This window comes from Pavona decussata, unplaced genomic scaffold, assembly GCF_977016875.1.
Source record: "Pavona decussata unplaced genomic scaffold, jaPavDecu1.1 SCAFFOLD_6, whole genome shotgun sequence".
Classification (NCBI taxonomy): Eukaryota; Metazoa; Cnidaria; class Anthozoa; order Scleractinia; family Agariciidae; genus Pavona; species Pavona decussata.
In genome coordinates this window covers 927,331-955,280 of record NW_028145430.1, presented here as the reverse complement: position 1 = coordinate 955,280, position 27,950 = coordinate 927,331, and the positions used below count along the sequence as shown (strand labels likewise).

At 38.0% G+C, this 27,950-nt stretch overlaps 1 protein-coding gene across 1 annotated transcript; it reads left to right on the top strand.

Annotated features, from left to right (window-relative positions):
• Nucleotides 1-27,950, top strand: LOC146489057 (polycystin-1-like protein 2). The gene is made up of 21 exons (XM_085106360.1): nt 1-61; nt 2,179-2,550; nt 4,232-4,618; nt 5,656-5,736; nt 7,333-7,455; nt 7,752-7,874; nt 8,070-8,192; nt 8,843-8,968; nt 9,048-9,170; nt 10,413-10,541; nt 11,573-12,272; nt 12,598-13,174; nt 15,535-15,750; nt 16,517-16,654; nt 18,302-18,475; nt 18,965-19,189; nt 20,536-21,258; nt 21,752-21,988; nt 22,521-23,831; nt 24,805-24,973; nt 25,294-27,950. The coding sequence occupies exons 1-21, from the start codon at nt 1-3 to the stop codon at nt 26,766-26,768; spliced, it is 7,593 nt and encodes a 2,530-aa protein (XP_084962486.1). The 3' UTR covers nt 26,769-27,950.

Sequence of the window (27,950 nt, the reverse complement as noted above, 5' to 3'; positions counted from 1 at the left end):
ATGATTTGGATTTTCTTTCATTTGTTGGCTGTGTTAGCGAAGGCACATGGAGGACCAGGATGTAAGTTTCCCACTACATTGTTGTCGTACATAATTATCATAACAGGAACAGATTCAGATTGATAGTTTGCAACCTGTAATCGACCACGAAACAAACGAATATATTTCTCTCCTTAACTGTAAATTGACTGATTTACGGTTTCAAAACAATTTAGTAGGTTTAGAGTGGTTCTCATTTGAGTGTCTTAAAGGCCCCTAGTCAGCCTCCGCCGTTTTCGATGCCATCGCAATTATTGATATTGCATGGTGAAACGAAATCTTATTGCTTTACTGTAAGTTGTGTTCCTGAAAGTATGTTTCATTATCCTTAGTAGTTTCACAGTGATTTGGTTCATTTCGACACGCTCCGAATAAAATAAGATACCCAAACTCTCGTACATAAACAAAAACAAAGGTGTGGCTGACTAGGGCCCTTTAAGTAAAAACGCGTTTGCTTTGGTTGTGCTCTACTGTGATTGGTTTGACAAAACTCTCAACCAATGAGAATTTAAACACCAAAACCAATTGGACTTGCCTGCACGCGTCTTCCTGCGCTTGGCACCGGTTACATGCATTTGCTTCGAGTTCTGATTGGTGCATTGTACTGTTGACGTTACTGTTTTTGGTTTTCACGACATTAAAATGAAAGCTAAGGACCAAAAATAGAGTTTGGACTCTGAGAAAATTCATCCAATCGTGTTTACAGACTAGATCTTGTGTATTGATATTTCAACTATAAAACTTTGTTTTTAATACTTGATTATATCCAGTACAATATCATTTCCTCGAGTTGTGAATATGCGTTATTGACCAAGCGTGAGGTCAAGATAGCTGGATATTGGCCACGTTCTTTTTTTTGCGTTGGACCGAGACGAAGTCGAGGTCCATAAATAAGGGATAATTAATTGTTTTAACCGAAAACAGAAATTACGGCATTAGTAAAACAGGCACTAATTTCCGCGCGTTGTCATTTGAAAAAACACGTCCCTTCCATTTTCCCCATTCCCTCCGCGGTTTCGCTGCTCGTTCGCCAACTTTCACCTTCGTCCAACATCCCGCCAGCGATACAGGCTTATATGTGCGCTTAAATCGTGCCTCCAACCTGGCGTAATTAGGCTTCATAGGAACGTAGTCTAGCAGCCCATGCCAGCGGTTGCTTTTAGGGTCATCGTATTACCCTTTTCCTTTTGTACGGAGGAAGGTGATAAGACAAAAAGGAGCACGTGGGGAGAGGGTAGGGGGGTACGGGTTACCTGCAGAGAGCCATTGCTCATAAGTTGAGACGTCCGTTTATCGTATATTACACTAGTGCTCTCTGCGAGGGTTTAAAACTTTATCAAATACATGCTCTTAAGTATCATGGACCCTTCTCTGTTGCGCACGTTCTACTCCGTCCCTACGGCGCATGCTGTACAAGAGTTGCATCTGTAAAAGGAAATACAATGTGGCATTAATTAAGCCAGTTGAAGAAATCTTTATTTCTTTTGGACACCTAACCTTAGAAATTTGTGTAGCCTTGTTCTTGTTTAATGGCAAGTGAAAGGGCAATCCGATTGCTTAATTGGGTTCCATTTAATTTAAAATGGAGACCCCGAATATTTGATGGGACAACAATGTAAGCCGTTTGCAGCGACTTACATGGTTGATCGAAAGAACAAAATAAAGAACAATAGAACAATGCTCTCATCCTTAAACAAAGAAACAATAACAACAAAACAGTGGAGCTGCAGGTTATCAGGACCCAGCGAAAATATAGTCTTTGAAAAATGCAGGTCTACTTTATTCGTAATCCGTACACAACTCCTTTCTATTTAGGAAAAAAAACCCAGTAGTTTAAAATTGTTAAAAGACTCTTAAATTAAACTTTTGAAGTTTGTCCGTCTGCCTGTCTGCTTTTTCTTCTTCCTCTTTTCCATTTATTATATTTTCTCAGATAAGGTTACTTTAAATTGCTTGATCGTACCATATTTTTGGAAGTTAAAGGAATTTACAGGGATAGGAAAGGAAGAATCAACAAAAGGAACTTAAACAACGACACAAGAGAAAATATATTCCCTTACTAGACACCTTTTTTATCTACTTATTATATGAGTTGTCACTGAGTCAGCAAAACAAACTTGTTTTCTATTTAAATTTCAGCACACCATGGACCTTGCTCTTCGTACAGTACAATCAATTCCGCTGATAGAAATGTCAATTATGCTAATCCTTCACCGCAGTGCGACAGTAGCATGGAAGTTAAATGGTACCGTTTTATTGGCGCTACCGGGAAAGCCATGCCGACGAGTTGTCCTGATTCAAGCCGGTGTGGTGCCGACTATCCTGGCTGGTTAAACGGAAAACACCCAACCGTAGCCGAGGGAGAGGTGTCAAGGACAGTGTGCTACACTTCTTCCGGAACATGTTGTAACTGGAGCAATTCCATTAAAGTCCGTAACTGTGGAGATTTCTATATTTATGAGCTGCAACCAAGCCCCGCGTGTAACTCGAGGTACTGCGGCACAAATGTGGGTAAGCATTGTTTAATTTTCTGATAATGACGCATCCTCGTAATATTTGGGCTACTGTTATAAAGGGTTAAGCACACCATGCGCTTAAATTATCTTAATTTAACACATGCCATTCACCGTTATGAACGCTGTGGTGATATTCCCAGATGCACCTTGTACTGAATTCCTTTGTCGCAAAAGCCTGAATGAAATCTAACTTGCATTGCTAGTTAAGTCAAGGTTAATATTCCCGAACGTGGAGTAAATAAAGATCATAGAACTGAAAGTAGTAAGAAAATCATCTATTGCAGTGAATTGAAACGAAACTCTATTTAATCGCATTGTGCGTCGTTACTGTGCTTCCTTGCGTCATTAGCACGAGTCGTAAACGCCTGCACTTTAAAACATGGCGGGGTTTCTTAGTTCTGTCTGGAAATGCAATGACATTCAACATTTAACAAATCGACGGCAGTTTTCTATGGTCTATACTCTTATAGACCATAGAAAACTGCCGTCGATTTTTTTTAGTAACATACTAAAAGGACGAGGAGAATTGGTTCTATTTTCCATTGAGAAATCGCGCAAGTTACACCTGACGTCACTTTTAATGTCTTTACTCTTGTAGACAATAGCTACGAGGCAATCAGCGCGCGGGAATTTTAACAGTTATTGTAAAAATGTACTCATCAACCTAAAACAAATGCTTCAAAGGATGAATAAAATCTTATGGTTTTAAAAGGATAGCAAATGTGAATACCGGTCAGGTATCATTTCTAGATCTACACCACGTCAATCGCAACAATAAATACAACAAAGAAACACCGGAGACCCTGACAATTGTCATAATTCCAAAACCCCACTTATTCGTATAGGTAATCACACAATTCTTCTCGTGCAATTTGGAATTAATAGGCACGAGAAAATTTCTAAAAGACTAACAAAATTGAACGAGCCAGTAGAGCGAGTGCAATTTGTAGTCTTTGAAAAATTCACAAGTGCCTATTTATTCCAAATTGAACGAGAAGAATCATGTGATTGCTTATTTATAGTATACATGAAAAAATCGACGTCAGAAAATCAAAACAAGTAAAATTTACATTTGCAAGTCAATGAGTAAAAAAGAAAAAAAGGGGACAAAGTGAACACAAAGTAAGAACAAACCATATTTTTGTTTTAATTGAAACAAGCCAAAACTAAACTTTACTTTTGAAATAAGTTTAAGTTTAGTATGTGTCATGGCTGGCTGGAACAAATGGGATCGCTTTAATTTAACGTTAATATCTTAAGATGGGTTTATAAAAAAAGAAAATGAAAATGATTAAACAAAACAACGACAGGACAAAAGTAAACCAAATAAACAAGGAAAAAACTGTGCCCTTTTGGGGTCTCGAGAAGCCCTTGACAAGCCTTCATCCTAACCTGCACTCATTTGCCTTCTTCAAAACTTTCGGTAGACAATACGTTCTATGGGAAATCCTTTCAAAGCGAGTTCACGGAAATAACATTTTACCTTTTTTTCTCCCGTTTTTTTTTCCTGTTACGAATAGTTTTGAAAAGAGCCAGATTTGTCAACAAAAAAGCAAACAAATAAAAACAAAAACCCAAAGAAACAAAAGAAACAACAACAACAACAAAAACAAAAATGGCGTTTTCTCTTTTCTTTTTACAATACTATTAAAATTAATGCATTTTTTCTTTATCAGCTCCTGGAACGCCAACTGAGTGTACCGCTCAGGGTTACACAGTACTCAATGAAACCAACAGATACTGGTCATATAATGATGGCAGTAAGAACTGCGATTCAAGCGTCATAGTCAGTGATCAGTGGTACCGCTTTTCAGGACCAGCTGGAGAAATGATGTCTTCACACTGCATTCCAATAAATACTTGTAACACGGATATGGTTGGTTGGGTAAGTGGATCACACCCCTCTTCGGTATTCGAGATGTCGTGGCCAAGTGTGTGTATGCATTATACCTCAAGTTGCTGCGAGAAGTCATATTCAATAACAATTCGAAACTGCAGTGAATTCTACGTTTACAAATTGAAAGCCCCATCGGGATGTAGTGAACGTTACTGTGGTGTTAGAGGTAAGGAATAATTGTAATGAAATTTAGCAAGGCTTATTCGACATTGATTTGTGACTAATCTTTCTGGACCACCACTACCTATGATTGAAGGAAGGTTACGATGTGTTCTTAAGTCGGATGAAAGGCTTTCTAAATACGTAGTTTATTATAGCAGCGGTCATACACGTCACTAACTGAAAATCATATTTCTATTAATGTGGCTCCATATGGTTTTCATTTATAAAATGGCGCGCGCTATGTTACACGTCGAAATCCAGTTCTTTCTTGTTTTCTTTCTACCAAATCACCCAAAACGTGAAAATAAAGAACAAAAATGTGTCTTTGATCCCACCTGATAAGATAATTCGTTTGAGTCTTGAGTTGAAATTTCTCAGATGATCTTGTTTCTTAAGGCTAGTCAACCCAATTTGTAGGTTCAGTCGCATGAGATTCAATCGAATTTACACGCTACTATTTGTCGGCCGATTTCTTTCTTGGGTTCTCGTCTACGTCTACGTGTTTTCTCAACACTTGGTAAATCCATTGACTACTGGCTGTTACATATACAGAGTTTTGATCCCATTCACTCAGAAGCCTTTCATGGAATCATGCTAGGCCGATCAAATGCTGGCACTGGGGGGGGGGGGGGGGTGATTATTTTATGTTCCCTAATTCTACGTGGTCATTAGAGCCAAATGAAGGTGTAATCATTTGCGGATGTCAAAGCAAAGGAATCACCTTTTCCATAGCGTGCGCATATTTCTTGATTTTGTCTCCTTGTCTGCGAAAAAATTTTAAGCCCCAATGTAATAGCCACACGTGCTTATATTTTCTAACATGAAGAATGCATACGTGCACGTGGTCATTGGTAAAATGCTCCCCAGAAAGATTTTGGGTCTTATCGTTCATGCTACTTTATACCTTCAATCAAAGTACATGTAATATATCAAAGACACGAAAGACTGTTTCATCCGATTTCCAAACACCCTTCACGCTACTGATTTCCCATGTTTTCTCTTCATGAATTATTAATGCCTTTGAGGAATTCATATATGTAGATAAGAACGATGCCTGCACTACAAGCGCTACTTCTGCGACATGCGACTGTCCAACTGGCTATGAAGGAATTCCGTGTAAAGGTTAGTGAAGCTCCCCTTTATCGTGAATATAAAAACGATGACATTTGTTTAACATTGTAATTGCACAAGCTCCTCCAACAAACATGCAGCTACCATTTTTCAAACATCCATATGTCTGCTATCAATGCAGTCATACTTACAGTTTCTAACCAAGTAGGTTGTTCTAGAATGTTTACTATTCCGGCGGAAAACCCACCTCTCCTTTCTCCCCTCCCACTCCCCGACGGTATTTTTTTGTGGTTTTCCTCTAGGCGATTTTAAGCAAAAATGAACATGCATTGTACATTTGCTGGGTTCCTTGCTTGCTAAGATATGTTTTTCCTTTTCTTAAAGTCATTTGATTAGTGTCCGAGCAACTGCGACAAATAATGGTAGGTCAAGTAATCTTTAAAACTTTTTTCGCCGAATGTGGGCCAATTACCCCACAATTGATACACTACTCCCTCCGTGAAAGGTGAACATTGTTCTTATGGCGCTACAGTGAAAAAAACATCATTAATTCCGAGGGTTATTTTTTTGTAGATCACTAGTCATCTTTTTTTTTTACCTACAGATGGGAAAATTATCTCGTATTGGCTCGTTAATCTTTGTGATTGCAGTGCAAAAATAATGGCGGCGCATTTTTTTTCTAGGTTAATCCAATCTGTATAATAACTTTGCAAATATAAACGTTATGACAATGAGACTAAGAGAATGCATAGTGCATCCAAAGGTGTTTCCTTTGAGGTCCGCAACGAGAAGTGATGACGTCATATGACGCAGGAATTATCTCACGATTTCAAAATGACGGCTATGTTGAATTGGATCAGCCATCTTAGATTTCTTGATTACCCGAAACCTCAGAAAACACCAAAATTGAAAGAAAAAAAGAAACGAAAAAGATACAAGAACATTAACTTTGCTGCAATAAAGTAAATTCTTGTACATTGAAAAACAGGGATCTGGAAAAACATGCTTGTCAAAAATCTTTGCCATTGCAACGTCATATTCCGTTGACCCTAACCAACCATACCAAATTTTCCCCAGATTAATTTCAAAGTTTCGTTTCGTTTGCGGAGATATTAAAAAAAAAGAGTTATATACATTCGAAGTTAGCATTGGAGAAATCTGCGTACCCCCTGGTCTAGATAGGGTGAAGGATTCCTATAAAATGCAACCTTTTTTTTGCTGTAATCATATTATAGATGCCTAGAAAGAAAGGTTGCAATGATTCACTTTGGTAAGCAAAGACTTTTATATCTTGTTGTAAACATCACAGACACAGCGGCATAAACCAATTGCCTATCCATAATATTACCAGAAGCTTATGGTTGGCAACTCAGGCTTTTCGTTAAGACAAACTGAAAGTTTAACAAAATGCTGTGCACACAACAAAATCCCAATATGACGACAAATACTCCTTGAATCAGTGTGGTGAATATTTGTCTACTTCTACGACCAGTTATTAAGGTGAACTTCATCAAAAACAGAATGAACCCGTTCTTCAGACAACAGACGAGGAAAACGCGTCACGAAACCTTCAAATTAATAATTCCACGAAAACGCTGATGTTACGCCTATTGTAATGGTAGTGCGGTTTTTGCTATTATCCGTTAGATAAAGATGAATGCTCGGACGGTTCCAACAACTGTCATCCGTCAGCGAATTGCACCAATACTGTTGGCTCTTTCAATTGTACCTGCAAGGTGGGGTACTCTGGTGATGGTGTGAGCTGTAGCGGTAAGTCGTGTGCTTCTTATAGAATTGCTTCGCATTACATTTCATCAGTTTCATCAGAAAGTTTACAGTCGGTGTAATAAACTTATCAAAGGTGCTTCTTGTGGTTGCTTTCTTCAAATCGACAAAAGCAGCAATTTGAGAAATTTTCTTTAACCTTGTGTACTTTATGACATCAGAAATAAGTGTAACACCTTCACCAAGGTATCTGTTTTTAAGAAAGCAGAAACTGAGGTTTAATAGCGAACACGATAACTTAAAAAAAAAATAATAATAAATAAATTTGATGTTTCTCTCAGACATTCAGGAGTGTGAAACAAACATTCACAATTGCCATTACAACGCCACTTGTACCAATACCGCCGGGTCATTTACATGCGCTTGTAACCCAGGATACACTGGGGACGGACAGTCATGTCCTGGTATGTATTTCTCCCTTCGTCATTCTGTGGATATATACAATGAGCGGTGAAAAAAAGCTATAGCAGCTTTTGCCTTGTTTTATAACCTGTAGTTTCTGTAGTTGACGCTAGAAATTTATAATTGGTCATTTAAATGCCGGTGAATGTGAAATTTTGTACTTTTCTAGCATTAAGAGTTTTTTGGTTTCGTTGAAGACCTTAACGAATGCACCGCAAATGTTCACAATTGCGATCCAAACGCCACTTGTTATAACCACATTGGGGCTTTTGGCTGCCGTTGCAATTCAGGATATACGGGAAATGGAAGGACTTGCTCAGGTAAGAAGGTTTAGTGCAAGCTTGGTGTTAAAAGAGTATTTTTCCTTTCTGTCTTGTTTTTAAAAAAAATCAAACAGAAAACCTTTTTTTAAACTGAATTATATTTAAAAATTTTCTTCTTCTTCTTCTTCTTCTTCTTCTTTTTCTTCTTCTTCTTCTTCTTCTTCTTCTTCTTCTTCTTCTTCTTCTTATTCTTCTTCTTTTTCTTCTTCTTCTTCTTCTTCTTCTTCTTCTTCTTCTTCTTCTTCTTCTTCTTCTTCTTCTTCTTCTTCTTCTTCTTCTTCTTCTTCTTCTTCTTATTATTAGATACCTATCAGTATTTCTTTGAAATTTTCATGATGTCTTAGGTATTTGCACTACTTTTCTAATATCTTTGTTGTAGTGAATGTCTATCTGTTTTTGTTTTGAACTAACTATTTTGATTTATTGACATAGTCTGTAATAATGGAATTTTCGAACCATTAAGGAACTAAAACCACAACATCTCTAGATACTGGCGGTAAAAAGTCGAGATACTGAGTGCTTTCTTTTATATTTTAAATGCCGTCTTCTAGACCCACACGCTGCGACATATGATCGATCACTAAAGTGAGCATATTAAAACCCAGTGGTCATGGTATTTAATAGTATAATGACTTTGTGCTTTCAAGATTTTGACGAATGTAGCAGGAATGACACAAACAACTGCCATCAAGATGCCACTTGTCAAAACTACATTGCGTCGTTTGGCTGCACTTGCAATCAGGGCTACACAGGGAATGGCGTAACCTGTTCAGGTGAGAAACGTGGATTTTTTTTCCAGAAATGAGAAGGAGATGTCACTTTGTAACATTTGTCGTGTCATTGTTCTAATAGACATAGATGAATGTGTCTCCAATACACACAATTGTGATCCACATGCTTCATGTACTAACTCCATTGGGTCTTTTGGCTGCACGTGCAATACGGGATTTTCAGGAGATGGCAGAAACTGTACAGGTAAAACAAATTGTGATTGCAGAATTGACGGTTAAGAATGCTTGATCTGAAAAAAACAAACAAACAACCAAACAACCAAACAAAAAACAACAACAACAACAACAACAGCAACAAGCAAAAAAAGAAATAATAAAAAAAAAAAACGAATCAGTCCCTTCATATGATAATGTAACTGGTATCGGTAGCCTTATTAAATATGATAGGCATATACTGAACTCGAAAAATAGGAATCAGATGATAGATGTAGAGGGTTGTACGTTTTACTCCAAAGAACAAATATCAAATCCATCCAAGTTAGTTTTATATGGCCACCTCATTGGTGCGTTAGGGGTAAATTAAAGTATTTTGTTGCCACTGATGTTCGACGAGTAATTAACTCTCCTTAACCATGGGTAAATCATTTTTAGAGATCCCAGCTACTTAAGGAACTGAATAAAGCACAGGTCGACACAGCACGTCAGAATTACGCAATTTCTTTAGCATAGCTGCCCTCTTGCATTTCTTGATTTTTCTAAAGCCACCAAAAAACGTCCAAACTGTTTCAAAACCATTAAAAAAACTCTAAAATAGTTTACGAACAGGTCGAAAGTTGAGAGAAAAATTAAAATTCTCTTAGTAAGGTAGATACATACAAATTGCTATGGAGTTTTATTGCATATGGAAGCATGACGTCGCGTAAAATATTTGCAAGTGAAGAATGAGCGGAAAATTTAGCAGTTCATGAATGGTTAAAGTCATCTAGTTCAATATTGGCCCCATTGCTGCGCTGAATGCCATCGATAAGTGTAAGTATGATATGCATATTGTATCAACTATACTTGCAAGCTATTGCATCAGTTAAAAAAAAAGAACAGGCAAAGGACACTTCCTTTCTTTGCACAACCTGAACTCCAGATATCTATTTCTAAGTACGTTAATTATGATCCCCTGGTGAGTTTTGTCTTAAGAAGGACTGTTTGGAGTTTATTGACTGACGTTTCGACAACCTGGGTGGAAGTCATCTTCAGACTCTGAACATGACTTCGGCTCAGGTTGTTGAAACATTTGTCAATGTCACCTCAAACAGTCCTCCTCAGGAATACACTCACCCGGACAATCATAATTTACGTACCTATCAGCTGACCTATGCCATGACTCCTGGGTTGAAACCATTTAAAGATATTTATTTGTGCAGCAAACGTCTGTTATAACACAAACACGTGAAAATATATGAGTTTTATAGGAAGTAATGCTATCTTATAGATGTCGATGAATGTGCAACATCAACTCACAACTGCCATGGAGTAGCGCATTGTCACAACACTGTGGGTTCCTTCACCTGCAGTTGTCGAACATTTTACACCGGAGACGGGCTGTTTTGTGAACCATTAGGTGAGAGTAAACGGACCTGCAGTATTCATTTCTCTGCTAAGATTACTTTCCTTTATTTGTTTTCCAAGGGCTAGTAGGTGGAGCACTCTTGGATATTTCAATCACTAACATAATCGGTACACACAAAAAGAAAAATAAAAAATTAATAATTAGAGTAAACAAGAAGTCTTCAAGAAAGGGTACAGTTTTTGAGATATCAAGGTAATAACGACGGTTTCGATTGGTCGAAGTTAGAAACTCACGGCTGGCATACTGTAAAACTTGCGACGATAAATTCTCCATTCTACTATCGCCACTCTGTGAGGGGAAGTAAAATCTCTGAACTTCACTTCCATGTTAAAAGACCAAAAAAACAACAATTCGACCGTCAACATAAAAAAAAGGCTGACATTGTTTCACTTCCTTTTGGTTAAGAACTTGCGGTTTATAATTTTAATAAGCCTAAGCTAGATTAACGTACAGGCGTATCAACAGGCCTAGAAAAATTGTCTACAAGTAGAGTTATGGATAGAGGGATACTAGCGTTTGGCTGTCAGCATTGTATACGCCAGGCCTAATTTCCCTTTAGTCAGGTGGATGGTTTCATGATATTCAGATTGCAGTTACAACAAAAAGTCAACCTAAGGCAGGCTTCCTTTAGTCAATCGGTCAATGAATGAATGAATGAATGAATGAATGAATGAATGAATGAATGAATCAATCAATCAATCAATCAATCAATCAATCAATCAATCAATCAATCAATCAATCAATCAATCAATCAATCAATCAATCAATCAATCAATCAATTAATCAATCAAATGTCTCCATTTACTTGAAAGATAAACATACATACGTTACAAGCTGAATATATATTGAAAAGCCGTAAATATATTACGGACCAAAATTGCAATAGAAAGTGACATACAAATGGACAGAATGTAATGTAATGTGATGTTCTCCCATCGACGGCTACTTCATAGAGAATCTTTTAACTTACTAATTTACTTTCTTGGAAATTTATGATAACTTTTTTTATGAAATATCAACAGGAGACTTCTCAGTTACCATTCGAGATATTTCCAAGGACAAGTACAAAGCAACTGTTGTTAAGCGAGCTGTCAAAAGCATCCAGGAAGCCATTATCGAAGGTCTACCAGAGGATGCTACGGTATTGGAAAGTGTCCTAGATTGGCGCCTGGTGAGTGAAGCAGATTTGGCAGCCTCAGAGTCACCCGAGGGCATCTTAGTAAGTCAGGGAACTGCTGAATGGGTTATCAATAGAAGATCAATACCGGCTGGTATCTACCAAGTGAAGTTCAACGCTTCAATCACAGTTGCCGGTCCAGAATCCCCCCAGACACTTACAGCCTTTGACTTTGGTTTTATTCGAGTTGTTATAGCTCCACTACGAGCAATTATTGATGGTGGAAGCAGCGTTCGCTGGGGAACTACGGATACAGTAACCGTGGATGGCTCGCTGAGTTACGATGCAGATCTTGGCCCTGGAAATCACACGGGACTAATTTTCACTTGGTCTTGCCGAGATTCAGTAAAAAACAGTTCGATGAGTCACGATTGCTTCGGCGCGTTTCTAGGAGGAAATGCAATTGCAGTTAGTATTAATCCAAGTGTACTTTTGATTGGGAAGACGTATGTTTTAAGGCTCAATGTGTCTAAAGACGAGAGAAGTGCGGCTACTGAGATGTTGTTTGAGATTGCAGACGGCGAGATGCCTCAAGTGACATTAAGGTAAAATTCCTCGTCTAGAACCATTCAACCTATATCTAAATTTATTATGTAAGTTGTCAATGAGAAAGGGGAAGTCATATAATTTGGACGCATTCAGTTCTAAAAAGGAGTTAATTTTTTCCATCTTTTCACTCGACTTGATTTTAGATCATCAAACGATTTACCCTTGAAGCTAAACGTGATAATTAGTAATTTTCATCTCAGGAAATTAAAGGAGTGTAGTTCATAATACTTCAGTATGTGCGTACATAGCTCCTGCAGGAAAAAAGCACACCTGTTTAAAGCCAAGAATTTACTATCATTTGTGATAATTTTTTTGTTTAAGGTGTTTTATAGATTGTGGTACAATAGTCTCTGCCTCAAGTAAATTCCGCGTTACCTCTGAGTGTCCAAATGCACCATGCAATGGTTCAAAGTACCAGTGGAGTCTTAAACAGTTGAAGAAACATACGAATACCTGGGAAGACGTTCCAATTTTGCCTAACATGACTTCAACTGCATTAAATGCAACCAACATGATCCTCAAGCCAAACTCGTTATCCTCAAGCTCCAGATTCAAATTAATGCTCGTCATAACATCGCAAGTAGGATCAGAAGGGTTTGGAGAATTGGAGTTTGAGACCGCTGGATCACCGCATAGTGGATACTGTAAGTCCTCAGCCAGTGGAGGTGTAGCCCTTAAAACTAAGTTTACATTTGAGTGCTTTGGATGGCAAGATAAAAGCAAGCCAATTAACTACGAATTTCGTCTTGGAGACGACCCTATTTCTTATGGAATCTCTCCCAAATCAGCATCAACAGTGTTACCAGCCGGAAAGCCGGAAGACAATTATCGTTTACCCATTAAAATTATCATCAAGAATTTCGTTGGTGTAGCGGTTGAAAAGGCCATGTTTGTAAAGGTAAGAAATTCGCTAAGGTCATAATTGGCTTTCTCCATCCCCTTGAACCAAAGGGCGCAGAGGAGTCAAATTTGTTGTAAATGAGCGGCTAAATTCTCCGGTACAAACCGATTTTGTTGATTTAAATCAGCACGGAACGTGATCTAACACAGCGCCATGGGGTCTTATTACGCGTCTATTGAAAGATTAACCCCAACACACAAGCTGCATGCATCAATGACTGTGGGCGCATTACTGGGCTTACGATGCGCTTACATAGCCAGCTTGGGGTTAATCTTTCAACAGACGCGTAATAAGATCCCATGACGCTTTGTTAGATCACGTTCTTGTTGATTTAAATCAACAAGATCGGTTTGCACACTCATTTACATCAAATTTGACTCCTCCGCGCCCTGTGCTCGAACATCTCTTTCGTATTCCTTTAAAGGGTAACTGAATGAGTGCTTCGTGATCACGTAACTGGACTTTTTTGCTTTTCGATATAAAACTAATCAGTGTTTGCCAAATCGCCAGCCAGATTTTATTTGCCTCGACAATTTTCTTACATAATACACAGAAGAAGGGTCTCCGCTTTAAATCATTATTGTGTCTTTAATTGACTAAGTTAAATAATTGATCTACAACAACAACAACAACAACAACAACAACAACAACAACAACAACAACAACAACAACAACAACAACAACAACAACTTTATTAAATATTTATATTTTTTACAGAAATACACACAGCCCGCATATAGCAGAGCTAATCGTGGCGGGCTGTGTGAGTTAATAATTATTACAAACAGAAAATTACAAACCGCGTTTTTAGTGTCATCCAGACATAAGAAGGAGGATTGATAGTGTAAAATTAAATTGAATATTAAAAATTGAGGTGTAGCCAGGATACGCATATCAAAATATTAACAAATGTTCTCTGGCCAAAATTATGAAAAAAAAAAAAAAAAAAAAAAAACTGAGCCTTCGGCTGTCAAGCTACAGCCTTCGATGGACAAGATGGATTAAACAACGAATCTAAAATATATTCAGAGAAAGGTGAGACTAAAATAATAAAAGGAACAATGCAAAAATCAACCAATTGTTGTAGAGATGGCTAACTTTTCAACTGGCAAAACAGGCCGGTGTTTCGAAACTGGAGAGAAAGAACATCTAAGGAATGTTAAGACGTGCGCTAGTGGCCCGAACATTGCGAAACATGCTTGGATATTTAAACACTATATTGACTTTGACAACTCATAAGTGATTGACAAAGGCTCTTTCCGTACGCGAAAAAAAAAACTGGAATCTTGGCACACTTTCGCTATCAAACATGCTGACAATAATTCCGAGCACTTCTCTAGTCATTACTCCATTCTTTTTAAACTCGTTGATTAATGCCGCTCAGCTTGGCATTGTTCCTTTTATTATTTTAGTCTCGCATTTTTCTGTATATGTTTTAGATTCGTTGTTTATTTCCACTTTGACTATCGTCCATTAACAGCCGAAGGCTCGGATTTCTTTTTATAAACTTAGCCAGAGAACATTTGTTTTTGTTATATATTGAAATGGTTGTCACCAATCTGATGCTCGTTGTTTTCCCAGAAAAATACGCAATCTGCTTTATTAACCACTAATCAGAGACAAAAACCTATTAATAAAAGTCTAAGTCATTAGTTAAAAATGATAATTTTTTAAAATTACTTCGTAATTATTATTCCACTATTATGTCATTTCACAAAATAAGGTCAAGAGAAGGCGCAAAATATGAGACCGTAATACGCTGTAGTTGACCGGTTTACAACAGAGCGAATACGGACGGAAAAGGCAGAAAAAAGGAACAACAATGGCCGGACTGGACGAAGAATAGTTTTGAAACGATGCAAGCTCAAACACAAGTTTTTAGCATGCCAATCACTTGTCATTTATCGTTTCATTTTATTCAATCAAATTAAATACATTTAACTGGCTTTCTGTGTTGTTCACGTCATTCGTACGGGCCATATACCAATGGACAGTTAATGCCGGGTGTATTTCAAAACTGTTAACAAAACAGAGAAGCCAAAATAACAAAATATTCTTGTAGTGGAATAATAAATCTCTTATTCGATGGTTTTACATATAATACTCGCGGACATTTTGCTCATTGCTCGTATTTTTCCTCGCCCCTTCGGGGCTCGGAAAAATACTACGTAACTCGTAAAATATCCTCGCGTATTATATGTAAAACCATCGAATAAGATATATTTATTCGAGAAGAAATTTAGGTCATAACGTTTGCGTTTGTTTGCAGACGCGATGTTAAGACTTAATACATCCTTCATTTAGTTATCAAGATTTCAAACAGCGACTTGAAATTCATTTTGTATTTTCTACCACAGGTGATACCTTCCTCCTCGCTTGATCCTTGTCTGACATCGATAGAGAATGTTGCAAACCAGTTGAAAAACATTGTTATCAAGGAGAACAATAAACTAGACGAATTTTTAAGAAAAGGTGAAATCAGCCAGGCTGCACAGCTTTCTTTGTCTGTTCTTAAGGCGTCCAATGAAAAGACAGAGTGTGGACAAGAGTTAAGCTTGGATGTAAAGCAGTTGGTAAGTGGTGTCTTTTTTAAAACGAAAAATACCGATGGACGTTAAAAATATCAAAATAACAGATATTATTAAAAATAGAAAAAAATGGGCATGTTTCAGGGTTTCAGTGAGCATTCATAATGATAGTGCACAGCAAAAGAATGGTAACAAATATTGTCAAATTTTTTTTACAGTAACTCAGGCAACTTAAGGCAAAAGTAAAACAGTTTAAAATTAAGAACCACGAAGAGAATTTTGTACCCTCACTTCGCTCGTCAGTTAAAAGAACTCCCTGGTTTGATGAAGAAAGAATAAGTTACCCCTGACTGTATCAATGTTACGAAAACGTTTGCTAGTATTACGTGACCTGTCACTATCCGTGACGCCCCAGATGCATTTTCTGCAATGGGGGTAGGTTCTGCGACATAATTTTGTAAATATTTGTTAACAAGTTGTAGACTAAATTGTCTATATTGCCATTCCGCTTCTGTAATGGTATGTTCTATTTCTATTAGGAGTTATTAACGTTTAGTTACGTTTTAGACCCAACTGAATTGCGTGTTTGCTTTTAATGTTGGACATTTATTAAAGGCCAATTCTTAAAAAGTATCTCAGATGTAAATTATTTAAACCAACAGAGATCCTTCTATATACGTGTATACCGACTGTAATGCATGTATCCACCCATTATATATTCTAAAACCAATAAAACATTTCAGACTTTCAACCATACTTTTTTTATCATTTGATTAAAATATTTCTTTTCGTCTAATTTAAACCAAAATAGATTTCAAGCACATTGGTGGCAAAATTCAAGGCCATTCAGCCCAAGAGCCTTCTGATGTCCGTGACAGTTTTGACGGTGATCAAAGCGGCGACTGCAGAGAAAGCGGAAGAAACATGTACAAACTGTAATGAAACAATGGTATGGAAAGACACTCTTTGTTCTCGAAGTGTTGTTAAAATTTTGTTTTATGAAATCTTTAATTTCTATGGCTGTTAACTTAAAGAAAATAAATTATTAATTATGTAGCGTCTTCATGTCAGCCGTGGCCAATTTCAAAAGGATATGGACCACCTAAGGTTGTTCTTTTTTCGCGACGGGTTGTTTTCAAACTGCAGTTCGGATTCATAAGGGCAATAAAAGATCGCTTTTGAACTCAATTATCAGATTTCTGTTCCAGGGTCATACGCCGTCTCTGCAATCATCAACAGATTGTTAAATATGGTGACATTGTGGTCGACTCTTGACAAATCAGTTCTTTGTTCGCACCATTGCCCTATCCTTTTCCCAAAAAGTTCATTGCCTTTCTTAATTTGTGAAATTTCATAGAAAGACATTTCCCTTCCTTAATTTTGTTCCGCTGTGTGTCTCATCCACTGTGGAATAGGAAAATTACGAAGATTACGAAAAGTGAAATTTATTTTAGGCACACAGGTATCAACTACAGCATAGATTGGGGGAAATGGTTTAATTCTGGGCGGGAAAATAATATAGGATTATAACATAGTGCGCGTGCTCCCCTATATAATTCCTTTTGGCGACATCATGGTGCATTTCTCAACATACGCACGGCCGTGCGTTCATAAAATGACGTGTGCAACTTGCAGACAAACTTGGGTTCCCAAGTTGGCTTAGTTTTAGTTTAATTTAAGTTTGTACAAAATAATTCACTCAAAGAAGCAGATTTTCATTGACAATTTCAGATGAAACGTTCTCGCTCAGACCATACCATTGTAGCCTCCCACGCAGCCGTTCTTAGGGGACTCGTATTTATTTACTTCCTCCCCAAAAAGAGTCCCCTACAAACGACTGCGTGGGAGGCTAATACCATTGTGGCGTGTTTGCAAACAGCTGATGACAACCTTTGTTTTTCGGTACAGCGCATTTAGAGAATTTTGCAATCAATCACAAATAAAGCCCGTTTTCCGCGTACTACTTTTCGATACTTTGTTGTCACTATGTTATAAGACAATTGGTCCATGCTTTAAGCTGTACGTATATCGAGTTATGGATAAAATTGGAAAGTTTGGAGAGCACTCAAGAAGCTAGAGTTGCTCTCGGCCACGCCTCGAGCAACTGTTACACTTTTCTCGTCCTCCCCAAACTTTCCGCGTGCATCCACAACTCAATATGCGCACGCTAAGCATGAACCAATTTTTAATTAAAAAATATCCTTAAAAAGGCATTCTTCCTTGCACTTATCCTTTATTGCAGATTTAATATATTGCTATTTTTTGGGATCAAATGAAATTTTTCTGACAAACTATGATTTCTACCTACGAGAAATACCTCATCACAAAGCACTGAAAACCTTACCAGAATCCTCTAAGATATATAATGGTCAGCCGGTTTGTACACGTAAGAGAGAAACACCACAGACAGAAAGACAATGTTGCAACTAAAGCGGCGACAGTTGGCTACTTTTCCAGGGTACATTTCCGGTATTTAGATCAATACTAGTTGATCTGATGACTTTTTCCTTTCTGTTGATTGTATGATACGCTTTTGGATCTGTGATAAACTACTAACTTATAACAAATGACTAAACATGGTTTTTATTTCTCATAGGATTCAACAATGCAAATGACAGGTACGGTGACAAATCTACTCTCGACTGCGCTCAATGACCCAGAGGAACCTTTTACTCCGGAATTAGATGAAACAGCCTCTAGTGTTACAGGGTGCCTCTCGAACGTTCTCAAGTCTGCATCCGGTGGCAGTCAACCTAATGACACATCACAGGTAACCCCCGCACCCCTCCCCCAACATATGATCTTCACTGGAACTAGAAATTCAGTGAATTGCTAAGGGGGTTGATTTCGTGATGCTCGCTATATAAGCGCAGCTACTCTTTATTTTTAGATCCCATCGTCACGTTGTGACATTAGTCATGATAAGAAAGCCTAGCACCTCATCGTGTTTGTTTGCCTTTAGCATAAAACATTAGGTAACTCGGAATAAGTCATAAGGCGTCAGCTAGCAGCGATGACAAGCATCAAAGTAGTACTCTCAGTCACTGTAAGTATAGAGACAGCAAAAAAGAATAACAAATAAAGACAAAAGTTTAAGTCTGGCTAAAAAGTTCCTAAATGCTTCCATGCACAAGTCTAGGTAAAGACGAGCTTCATGTACCAACGACAGCTTGAACACTTTACACTTAAAGTGAATTTGTAACTGTTTATTTGCTCTTGTTTACCTCTCGCTTTTGTGTGGCGTGCTTGTTTGTCGCAGGGGAACGTTCAAAATGCGTTTGGAAACTTACAGAATATGGGCGACGCATTTCTTGGTCGCCTGGTTTCGGGCGAGAACATGGTCATAAAGACAACCGAGCTGGCGGTAGCTCTAAAGAAGGTCACTCCTGACGATGCTAATGGCCTCAATATGGCAGAAGGTGACACAAGTTTTCAACTACCAGGCAATCTTGGAAATTTGGGTAATGGGAGTGTCAACGCGAAGGTAAGGGGACTTATGTTTCAGTGTTGTGACAATGAAGCTTCCAGCTAGCCTTAAGCAAAAATAATTGCGACTAAAACTGTTTTGGTATTTGATGGGCTCGATACAAGCGAAATCTAGAGTAAGAGCAGAATTTACCCTTACAATTCAAGTTAGTTCCAATAACTTCCATTTCGGCTGGAAGACTGGATATGCTGTAAAATAAAATACTTTTATATTTGTTGTCTAACCATAAGGCTTCATTCGAAAACTTAGTTTGGAAATTTACCTTAAAATTGATCATTTCAAACAAATGTAAAACCCATCATTGATTAACTTATTTTGTTTTCGTGAAAACTTATAATAAATATACTTATAATCAATCAAATATTTTCGTTCTCACGTGACTGGTCTAAACGCGTCACGTGACCGAAAAACTGGGGGATATCCGAGTGATATTCCCAAAGTGATATTCCCTAATTTCCCAAACTTCAAGGCTTCAAGTTTGCAACTAAAATTAAGCTTGATGTCAACAAGTTGGGGAACGATTCGTTTTTTTGGCAGAAGATGTAAAATACAAAACTGTTCGCTTCTCGGGACAGATAATGTACGCGTACAAATATCTGAGTTTATTTTCGCGGCAAATGGAGGCTATTGCTTATATTTTGCATGCAAAAAGCCAATATTTTTCAATGTGGAAGTAGTCACAAACTGCCTGTTTCAAGAGATAAGTATCATATGAACAACCATCCAATTGTAGATGTAGATGTGCATGAAGTCAATCCATCAATCAATCAACAATCAATCAATCAATCAATCAATCAATCAATCAATCAATCAATCAATCAATCAATCAATCAATCAATCAATCAATCAATCAATCAATCAATCAATCATTCAATCGATCGATCGATCGATCGATCCATCCATCCATCCATCCATCCATCCATCAATCAGTCAGTCAGTCAGTCAGTCAGTCAGTCAGTCAGTCAGTTAGTCAGTCGATTGATCGAACGATCGATCATCCATAAACCAGTGAGTCAGCTAACTATCCAGTAAGGATAATAGTTAAGGACTTTGGAAAATGTTGTAGATCGCTAAAACAAGTCCGACCCTAGATCTGCAATCGAAATTTTGAGAAGCGAGTGACAACCGAGCAAGAGAAACCCCCAGAAAATCACGTGGAGGAAAGACGCCAACAAAAAACAAACTCATTTCATATAGAATATGGTGGTGGAAAGCGAGTGCTGCAATATTGCATATCGGAATATCCATATCATATTCATTAGGCTAGGAGCATGTGTCATTGCATCTGTGGCACGAAAGACAGAACCTATTCGTAAGGAAAACTTTCTTGATTGTTTTGTTAGATGACAGCGGTCAACTTCAATCCTTTCACCTGGGACAGTAGCAGCAAGGCGATCCAATCAAGTGTAACCAGTTTAGAGCTGAAAAGTGGCAATTCTGGCCAGGTTAACGTATCAAACCTCGATGAAGACATTGTCATCGTTATCCCAATTCTTAGGCAACCTGTCAATAATACAAACGCTAGCAAAGCGCTGGAGCATTCCTTTCTGAAGCCAAGCAAATTGACATTCCGTAGTTACTACGCGGAAGTTGCAGATGTTCCCGTAAACATTAAAATAAGTGTAGATGAAACTGGCGTTGTTCTAGAATTGTTTGTTAAATTCGGATCAAGACCATCAATTGAAGACTTTGATCAAAATGCAACAATCACGTTTAATTCAACGTGTGGAAACCAAACATATGGGGAATTGAACGAAACCTCTTGTGTTCTTGAAACTGATATGAAAGTTATCCCATCGAAGCCAGGTTTACTTTATGTCGGGCTTCTGTATCTTGGAGCTAAAAATTCCGAGGAGCACTCACGGGAAAGAAGATCGTGCTTCGGCCACGGTCGCCAAAGAAGGTCATGTGTTGGCTTCAAGGATCCTCCTCCAAAAGGAGTCACTAAAACAGTTGTTCCGCAGTATGACCCATCAACAGATGTCAACTATACAATTACTATAATCCAGTCGAGTTGTTTGTATTGGTCTGAAGACAAGAATAAGTGGACCTCAGACGGCTGCAAGGTAATTTTCATGACGCATGAGAATTCACAACAAAGAGTGAGATTAAACGTAAGCTGGGTGGGCCTATTGATGCTCGATATTCAAATAATATACTCTAATTTGAATTCAGGTTATATTATAGAGCCAAAATTTTCTTCAACTAACACTACTTCAGTTTTTTTCTCTTACGAAGTGGCCATTCGAGGGGTTTATAAGTAAAGTTGGTCAAACCACAAACCAGCCCCCTGTCTTTCTGCAGAACCAAAGGAACATGTAAACAAATTTAAATTATTCTGTATCTCTTAGTAAGGGTTGAAGTAGTGTTGCGTTTGTAGGCAAAAATAAAAATGTTCTGAGCCCCTCATTAATAGGACGATTGTCACCGTAGCTTTTATGGGAGGGCATCAATTCCACAGGCTAAGGTCTTTCAATAATTGCTGGCTGTATGATTCTTCTCAGCAATATGTAGTACTGCGAGAAGCGAAAGAATCTGGCACCAATGATTTTTTTGCAGGTTGATCACAAGTCAAACTCAACCCACCTCATATGCCGTTGTAACCACCTGACGTCCTTTGGAGGGAACTTCATACAGGCCCCAAATCCTATCGACTTTGACAAAGTTTTTGCTGAGTTTGGAAACCTTAGTGAGAGTGGCAACGTTGCAGTGCTGGTCACAATTGTTTTATTTTTTCTTCTTTACTTTGTTCTGCTTGTATTTGCCAGAAGGGCTGACAAACAAGATGAAGTTCAGGTCAGAAGAAAATTTGATGTCATTAAAACTAGGTCAAGAATGAATTAATTTAACCCCCATTTCCCATTTCAAGGGGGAATGACTCACCACCGCAAATTTTCCTTTTGTCCGCATTGCCCAGTGATTTTTTTCAGTTGATCAATTTTCTTTGCTATGGGAAGTTAAAATTATTTCTTCACTTTCTTAAGAGCGACTATCTTTAAGCTCCTCATATTCAGTTTTCGTCCTAAAAATAGATTTTTTCTGATAACTCTTCCATCAACTTTTCTTGGCAAGTAGGTGATAAATATAAAACACGAACCGAGAAATTTTTATATTTCTTAAAATTTTCTGATTTGACCTTTTCGGACACCGGGCTGAGTACAAAACCCAGTGGCGAGATAGTTAATTTTGCAAGACATGAAGATGTTAGTTCTGGAGAATACGGATCATTCAAAACCTCCTAATTTGCTAGATATAAACTATGACCCTAACGTTTATAATATGCTGCGAGTAATAGGCATGAAACATATTGATTATTTCATTGTTGTAGATGTGTCCTCCACTACCTGTGACCATCGTTTCTGAAGGAACATATTATTACGACATGGTTATCAGCACTGGTGTCTGGAAAAATTCAGGAACAACAGCCAATGTGACAATCAGCATAAGAGGAAAAATAAACGAACACAACCAAATTCCACTGCGAAGTAAAGGAGAGCCAAGTGAAATATTTGCCCGTGGAAGTATCAATGGCTTTGTCCTGATCACCGACACATCGTTGGGACCTCTAACGGAAATAAGTTTAGAACATGACAACTCTGGAGACAATCCTTCCTGGTTCGTAGAGACGGTAACGATAAGAGACAGGCAGACAGAGGCACAGTGGGTCTTCCAGATAAATCGATGGCTTGCAGTGGAAAGGGATGACGGAGAAATTGAGCTTACTATCGATAACGAAAATGTTATGTCCTTTTCAAACCAGGTACGTCAACGGTTTGGAAGAAAACTTGCTGACAGTCACCTCTGGAGTTCTGTGTTTGGTAAAGCATCCAGTAGTACATTCACACGTGTACAAAGAGCTTCGTGTTGCCTGTCAGTTCTGTTCAGCGCCATGATTGCAAATGCTATGTTTTATAACATTGGTGGAGAATCGGAGGGAGCTATACAGGTTGGACCATTCAAATTTTCTTGGAGACAGATCGTCATAGGAGTTCAAAGTGGGCTTATAATTGCGCCTGTAAACATATTAATTGTATTCCTGTTTAAGTCGAGCAAGCCGAAAAACAGAAAGGGAAGCAAATATGCGGAAACTGACTATTCCCAACAGCTCCTTGACCAAGTGAAAGACGCCGGCTGCATGCTACCTCATTTCTGTGTATACTTTGCCTGGTTTCTTTGCTTTGTCACCACACTGACTGCAGCGGCGTTCACTCTGTTTTACAGCTTAATGTGGGGCAAGGAAGTTGCTGAGCAGTGGCTGTCCTCTATCTTGATATCAAATGGTCAGGACATTTTCGTAGTACAACCCACAAAGGTTATGGTGGTTGTTGTTGTGGTTTCATTTTTCCTGACTAGAACCACGGATAATAGTCAATCTGAGGCAGAAGGTGATGAAAGTGTTGTCTGTGAGGATGATATCGATTTTCTGTGTGATAATCCTAAAGAGCGTTTTAAGCAATCAAAGTTGGAGGCGATTCGAAAGAGAACGAAGAAAGAGGTCAAGCTGGTGGGCATAATGAAGGATGTCGTTCTCCACTTGATATTTGTGTTTTTCCTTTCGATTGTTTGCTATGGCAACAAGAACAATTATCGCTATATGATGACTACAACGCTGCTGAATCCATTCACAAAGTTTGATACGGTAAGAAAGTATGCATGCCGTAACCTAAATATTTACAAATTGTAACGAATATATGGCGTTTTCGCTCACAATAAAGTACTAAACGAGAATTTTCTTGTTAACAAACGTAATGAGAAGGTTCGGAATTTTAATTTACATTTGTATAGCGCAAACCTCTATATGAATATGTTCGGTTGCGCTTCACAATATTGTTAAATTAAGAGTAACTAAGAACACAAGAAACTATTAAAAACTGCAGGCCCATACAATCAAAGGCAGCGATTACCTAGTCAATAAACTAGTTAAAAGAGAAGACATTAATAAAAATGAAATGAAACAAAACACTTAATACAATTTTAACACACAGAACAGGAAGCAATCTTTAAGGCTCTTTTAATAAAACAACTGCAAAGGCCAAGAAAAACCTACTTGCCTTCTATATTTATACCGGACGCAATTGGACATTAACCGCTCTGATGGCTATGTTAAAGAGTGCACCAGACATGTCAATAACTCTTAAAATATTATCAGCCCTGTGGTGCTCCTTCTCTTTGTAGTTCCTGCATGCTTGTGTTGATAAACTGGTTACACCGTTGCTTCAAGAAGCGGATAGTATGGTATTCTAGTGCAATCCATACTGGAAGTTGATACGAAATATATTTGAACTGTGGATGGAAACGTGAATGAAAGAGAGACTATCGCAACTCGAGTAGTTGAGAAAAAAAATTCAGGCTTGAATCGCATTGGAACCCATGACCAGTGCGATACCGGTGAAGTGCTCTACCAACTGAGCTATCAAGCCAACTAGGAGCTGGTGAGCTTGATAGCTCAGTTGATAGAGCACTGCACTGGTAGCGCAGGCGTTATGGGACTAAATCCGTTCAATACTGTTTTTCTTTTTCACTTTCTTTTAGCAATTGTTAAAGTTGTTTATATAACTGCGATGGCCTCTCATTTATTAATAATTCAGTCACACTCTTAATTTCTTTACCAGGTCACTCACAGACACAAACTATGGGGTTGGATGAGGCAGAAGTTCCTTCCAAACATTTACAACCAACCGTGGTACAATGGTCTTAAAGAAGAAGACGATGTGTATATTGGGAGCAAGATGTCGATATTGGTAGGCATGCCATGGATGAGGCAATTAAGAGTAAAGAAGGGTAAGTGTTGCAAAATTTAAGTTAAATCTTTGTAACGTTTTATTGTACTAAGAAAAATAACAACCCTTGTATATTTTTAAAGACACCACTTTTGAATACCTAGTTATTCATAATTTTCTAACAACAGCTTTCAGCGCAAATTTTTCCATACTAAAATTATTAATTCTATTTTCTCCGCTTTTTTTGTTTTCGGTATCACCGCGCTTTCCTAAAAAAGTTTTTTTTTGCAAGCTAATTTCTTTCTAAAGAAAAGATAATTTTAGTACCGTTTGTATCTTTAAGAATCTTTTAATTTTATTTATACCTTTTCTTTTTTGCAGGTTCCTGTGAATACTTGCCTCGTTTTATACCTGACTGCTATCCCGAATATTCCAGTGAAATGGAGGACACTACACCATTAAGTCTTCCACGCTGGAAACCACTTCCCTTCAATACTTCATGGCCAAGAGCTCTTAAACTGTGCCCAAAGCCTTGGCGGTACCAAACAGCTGATCTACTTGACAGTGATCCAATAAAAGGCTTTTTGAATTCGTATGAAGGTGGTGGCTATGTTGCTGTCATGGGGTATGACCAAGGAACGGCCAACTCGGTTCTAGGCGAGACTTTCGGTTTTGGATGGGTTGATCGTCAGACACGAGCCGTGATATTAGAGTTCGCAGTGTTCAACGTTAATACAAATCTTCTCAGCGTTGCCACATACTTCTACGAGGCACTGGCCTCTGGTGCAGCTTTCTCGACGAGAAGGGTAGAAACGCTTGAGTTGTACAGCACAGAGTCAGGAGCTCTAATGTTTTACCTCATTTGTCAGTTCCTTTACATGGCCATGGTGCTTTATTACCTCGTCATAATGCTGGTTCACCTTTACCGTCAACGCCTTGATTTTTTTAAATCAGTCTGGAATATGGTTGATTTCTTAATGATCGTCTTCTCGGTATTGTCAGTAGCGTTCTACATGATCAGATCAAAAAGTATTTTGAAGAGCGTCAAAGCAATCCAAGCCAATCCATATGGCATTGTGCATTTTCACACTGCTATAAACTGGTTCAACTGGGAAAACGCCGCTATCGCCTTGGCAATTTTTATGGTTACCCTTAAACTATTAAACCTTATTCGTTTTAACCCGTACGTAATTTACCTGTTTTCATCTTTTCGCCAGTCAGTAGGCTACCAGCTCTCATACGTTGTTTTCTTTCTTTTAATATTCCACGCCTTTCTAATATCAGGAAAGCAGTTTTTTGGTCATTCAGTTCGTGAATACTCCAGCTACATGGATGCGGTGGTTTCCCAGTTTCAGTTCCTCTTAGGAAAAGCCGTCCCTCTAAAACAGTTGCGAAGCGAAAACCAGTTCCTTGGACCTTTGTTTGCGTTCACATACAATATAACAATGACTATAGTTCTAATAAATATGCTAGTTTCAGTTCTAAACGAATCGTACACCGATGCTAAGTCCCAGGCGGAGGAAAGTGCTGAGGAACTTGAAATGGCACGGTTTATTGGTGAACGTTTCATGGAAGTTTTCAAAAGTAGCCAAAGGAGAATTGATTTCAAGTTGTATTGCGATGAAGCAACCTTCGTTAACATGTGTCGCTCCGACGCAGAGCCTTTTTGTTTAAACTCGGAAAGTATTATGCAGTGTAATGAAGAAAGATTAGAAAAACTTGATAAGAGGCTAGCTGCTCTAACTCGGCGCACAGAAAACATAGTAATTGATTATAAGCGAGAAGAAGATGAGTTTCGAGTTCTCCTCCTTTCAATGGTCAAGGCTTATAACAGCGGCTATGACACTAACCTATAATTACATATCTGTTTCACTTTTGTTATCGCAAGATTAGTTGATAGCACTTGTTGACTTTTTTTTTTTAATAGATTGCAATTAAATCTGTCCCCTCGACAGTGTTTCGATACCCCAAAAGGAATTAGTAAGGAAATAATAATAACAACGTTTGCGGATGAATACAGTTTTTTATCCAAATTTGACATCACTGTATCTTTCAACTCTTGTGTTAGTTTATTATTCCACAAATTAATATAGTTTTCGAGCAGTTGTTAACATCGTTATAATTCTCATTGTTTTCTTGTTCATTAATTATGAAAGAAACGAAATCTCATGTTTTCTAATACATAAAAAGTCTTCTTTAAATTATGGTCTTTGTCGCAATGAAACTCAATTGCAAAGTTACTTACAGTGACGTTACAACAACTTTCAGAATAACAAGAGGAGTTCACGGTTCTGTGCATGTCCATGAATCAAAATACTTTTTCGCCTTTGTTCGCTATGACCCAAGCCTGTTTTATTTAATTCGTTATTTATGAACCATTCGGGAATAGGTAACTCGGGTGGTAATTTTTTTTATATGATTGCGTTATTTCGCATGCAAATAACTGTAAACACATCAACCGTGAAATAAATCCTTCGGGCCAACACTAAGTTCAATATCGACAATATGAGTACCAATCCACCAGCATTTTCTGTGAATTTTGGTCTTCAGTCATTTTGCGTGGACTTATTATGGAATGTGATTACCGAAGTACATGTGAGTGGGATTTTTAAGGCCATAAAGTTGATAAGAAAGAGAAGAAAGCATTTAGATTCATGCACATGTGCTGAAATGTGAACCCCTCCCTTTAAGCGTACGATTTTCGAATTGTTCATTCTTAATTCAACTGGCTTGTAGTCATTCTTTTCGACATCGAACACTAAGGGGATTATGAAATTAATATTCTTATTTAGTAAATTTAGGATAAGGAATGATATTCATTTTCTATTCGGCCAACTCGTAGCGCGTAGAATGTATGATAGTTAACTAATCGAACTATAATTATTGTCGTAACTTAACTTTTCACATTTCTTTCTTCCAGTGCTATTCCCCCTTTTCTTTCTTATTTTATTTGGCTTTGCATATCTCAAAGAAAGCTGCTTTGATAACAGTTAAATTTTAAGTGTTCTTAGGGGAGATGTGTTTAAATAAAACCTTTA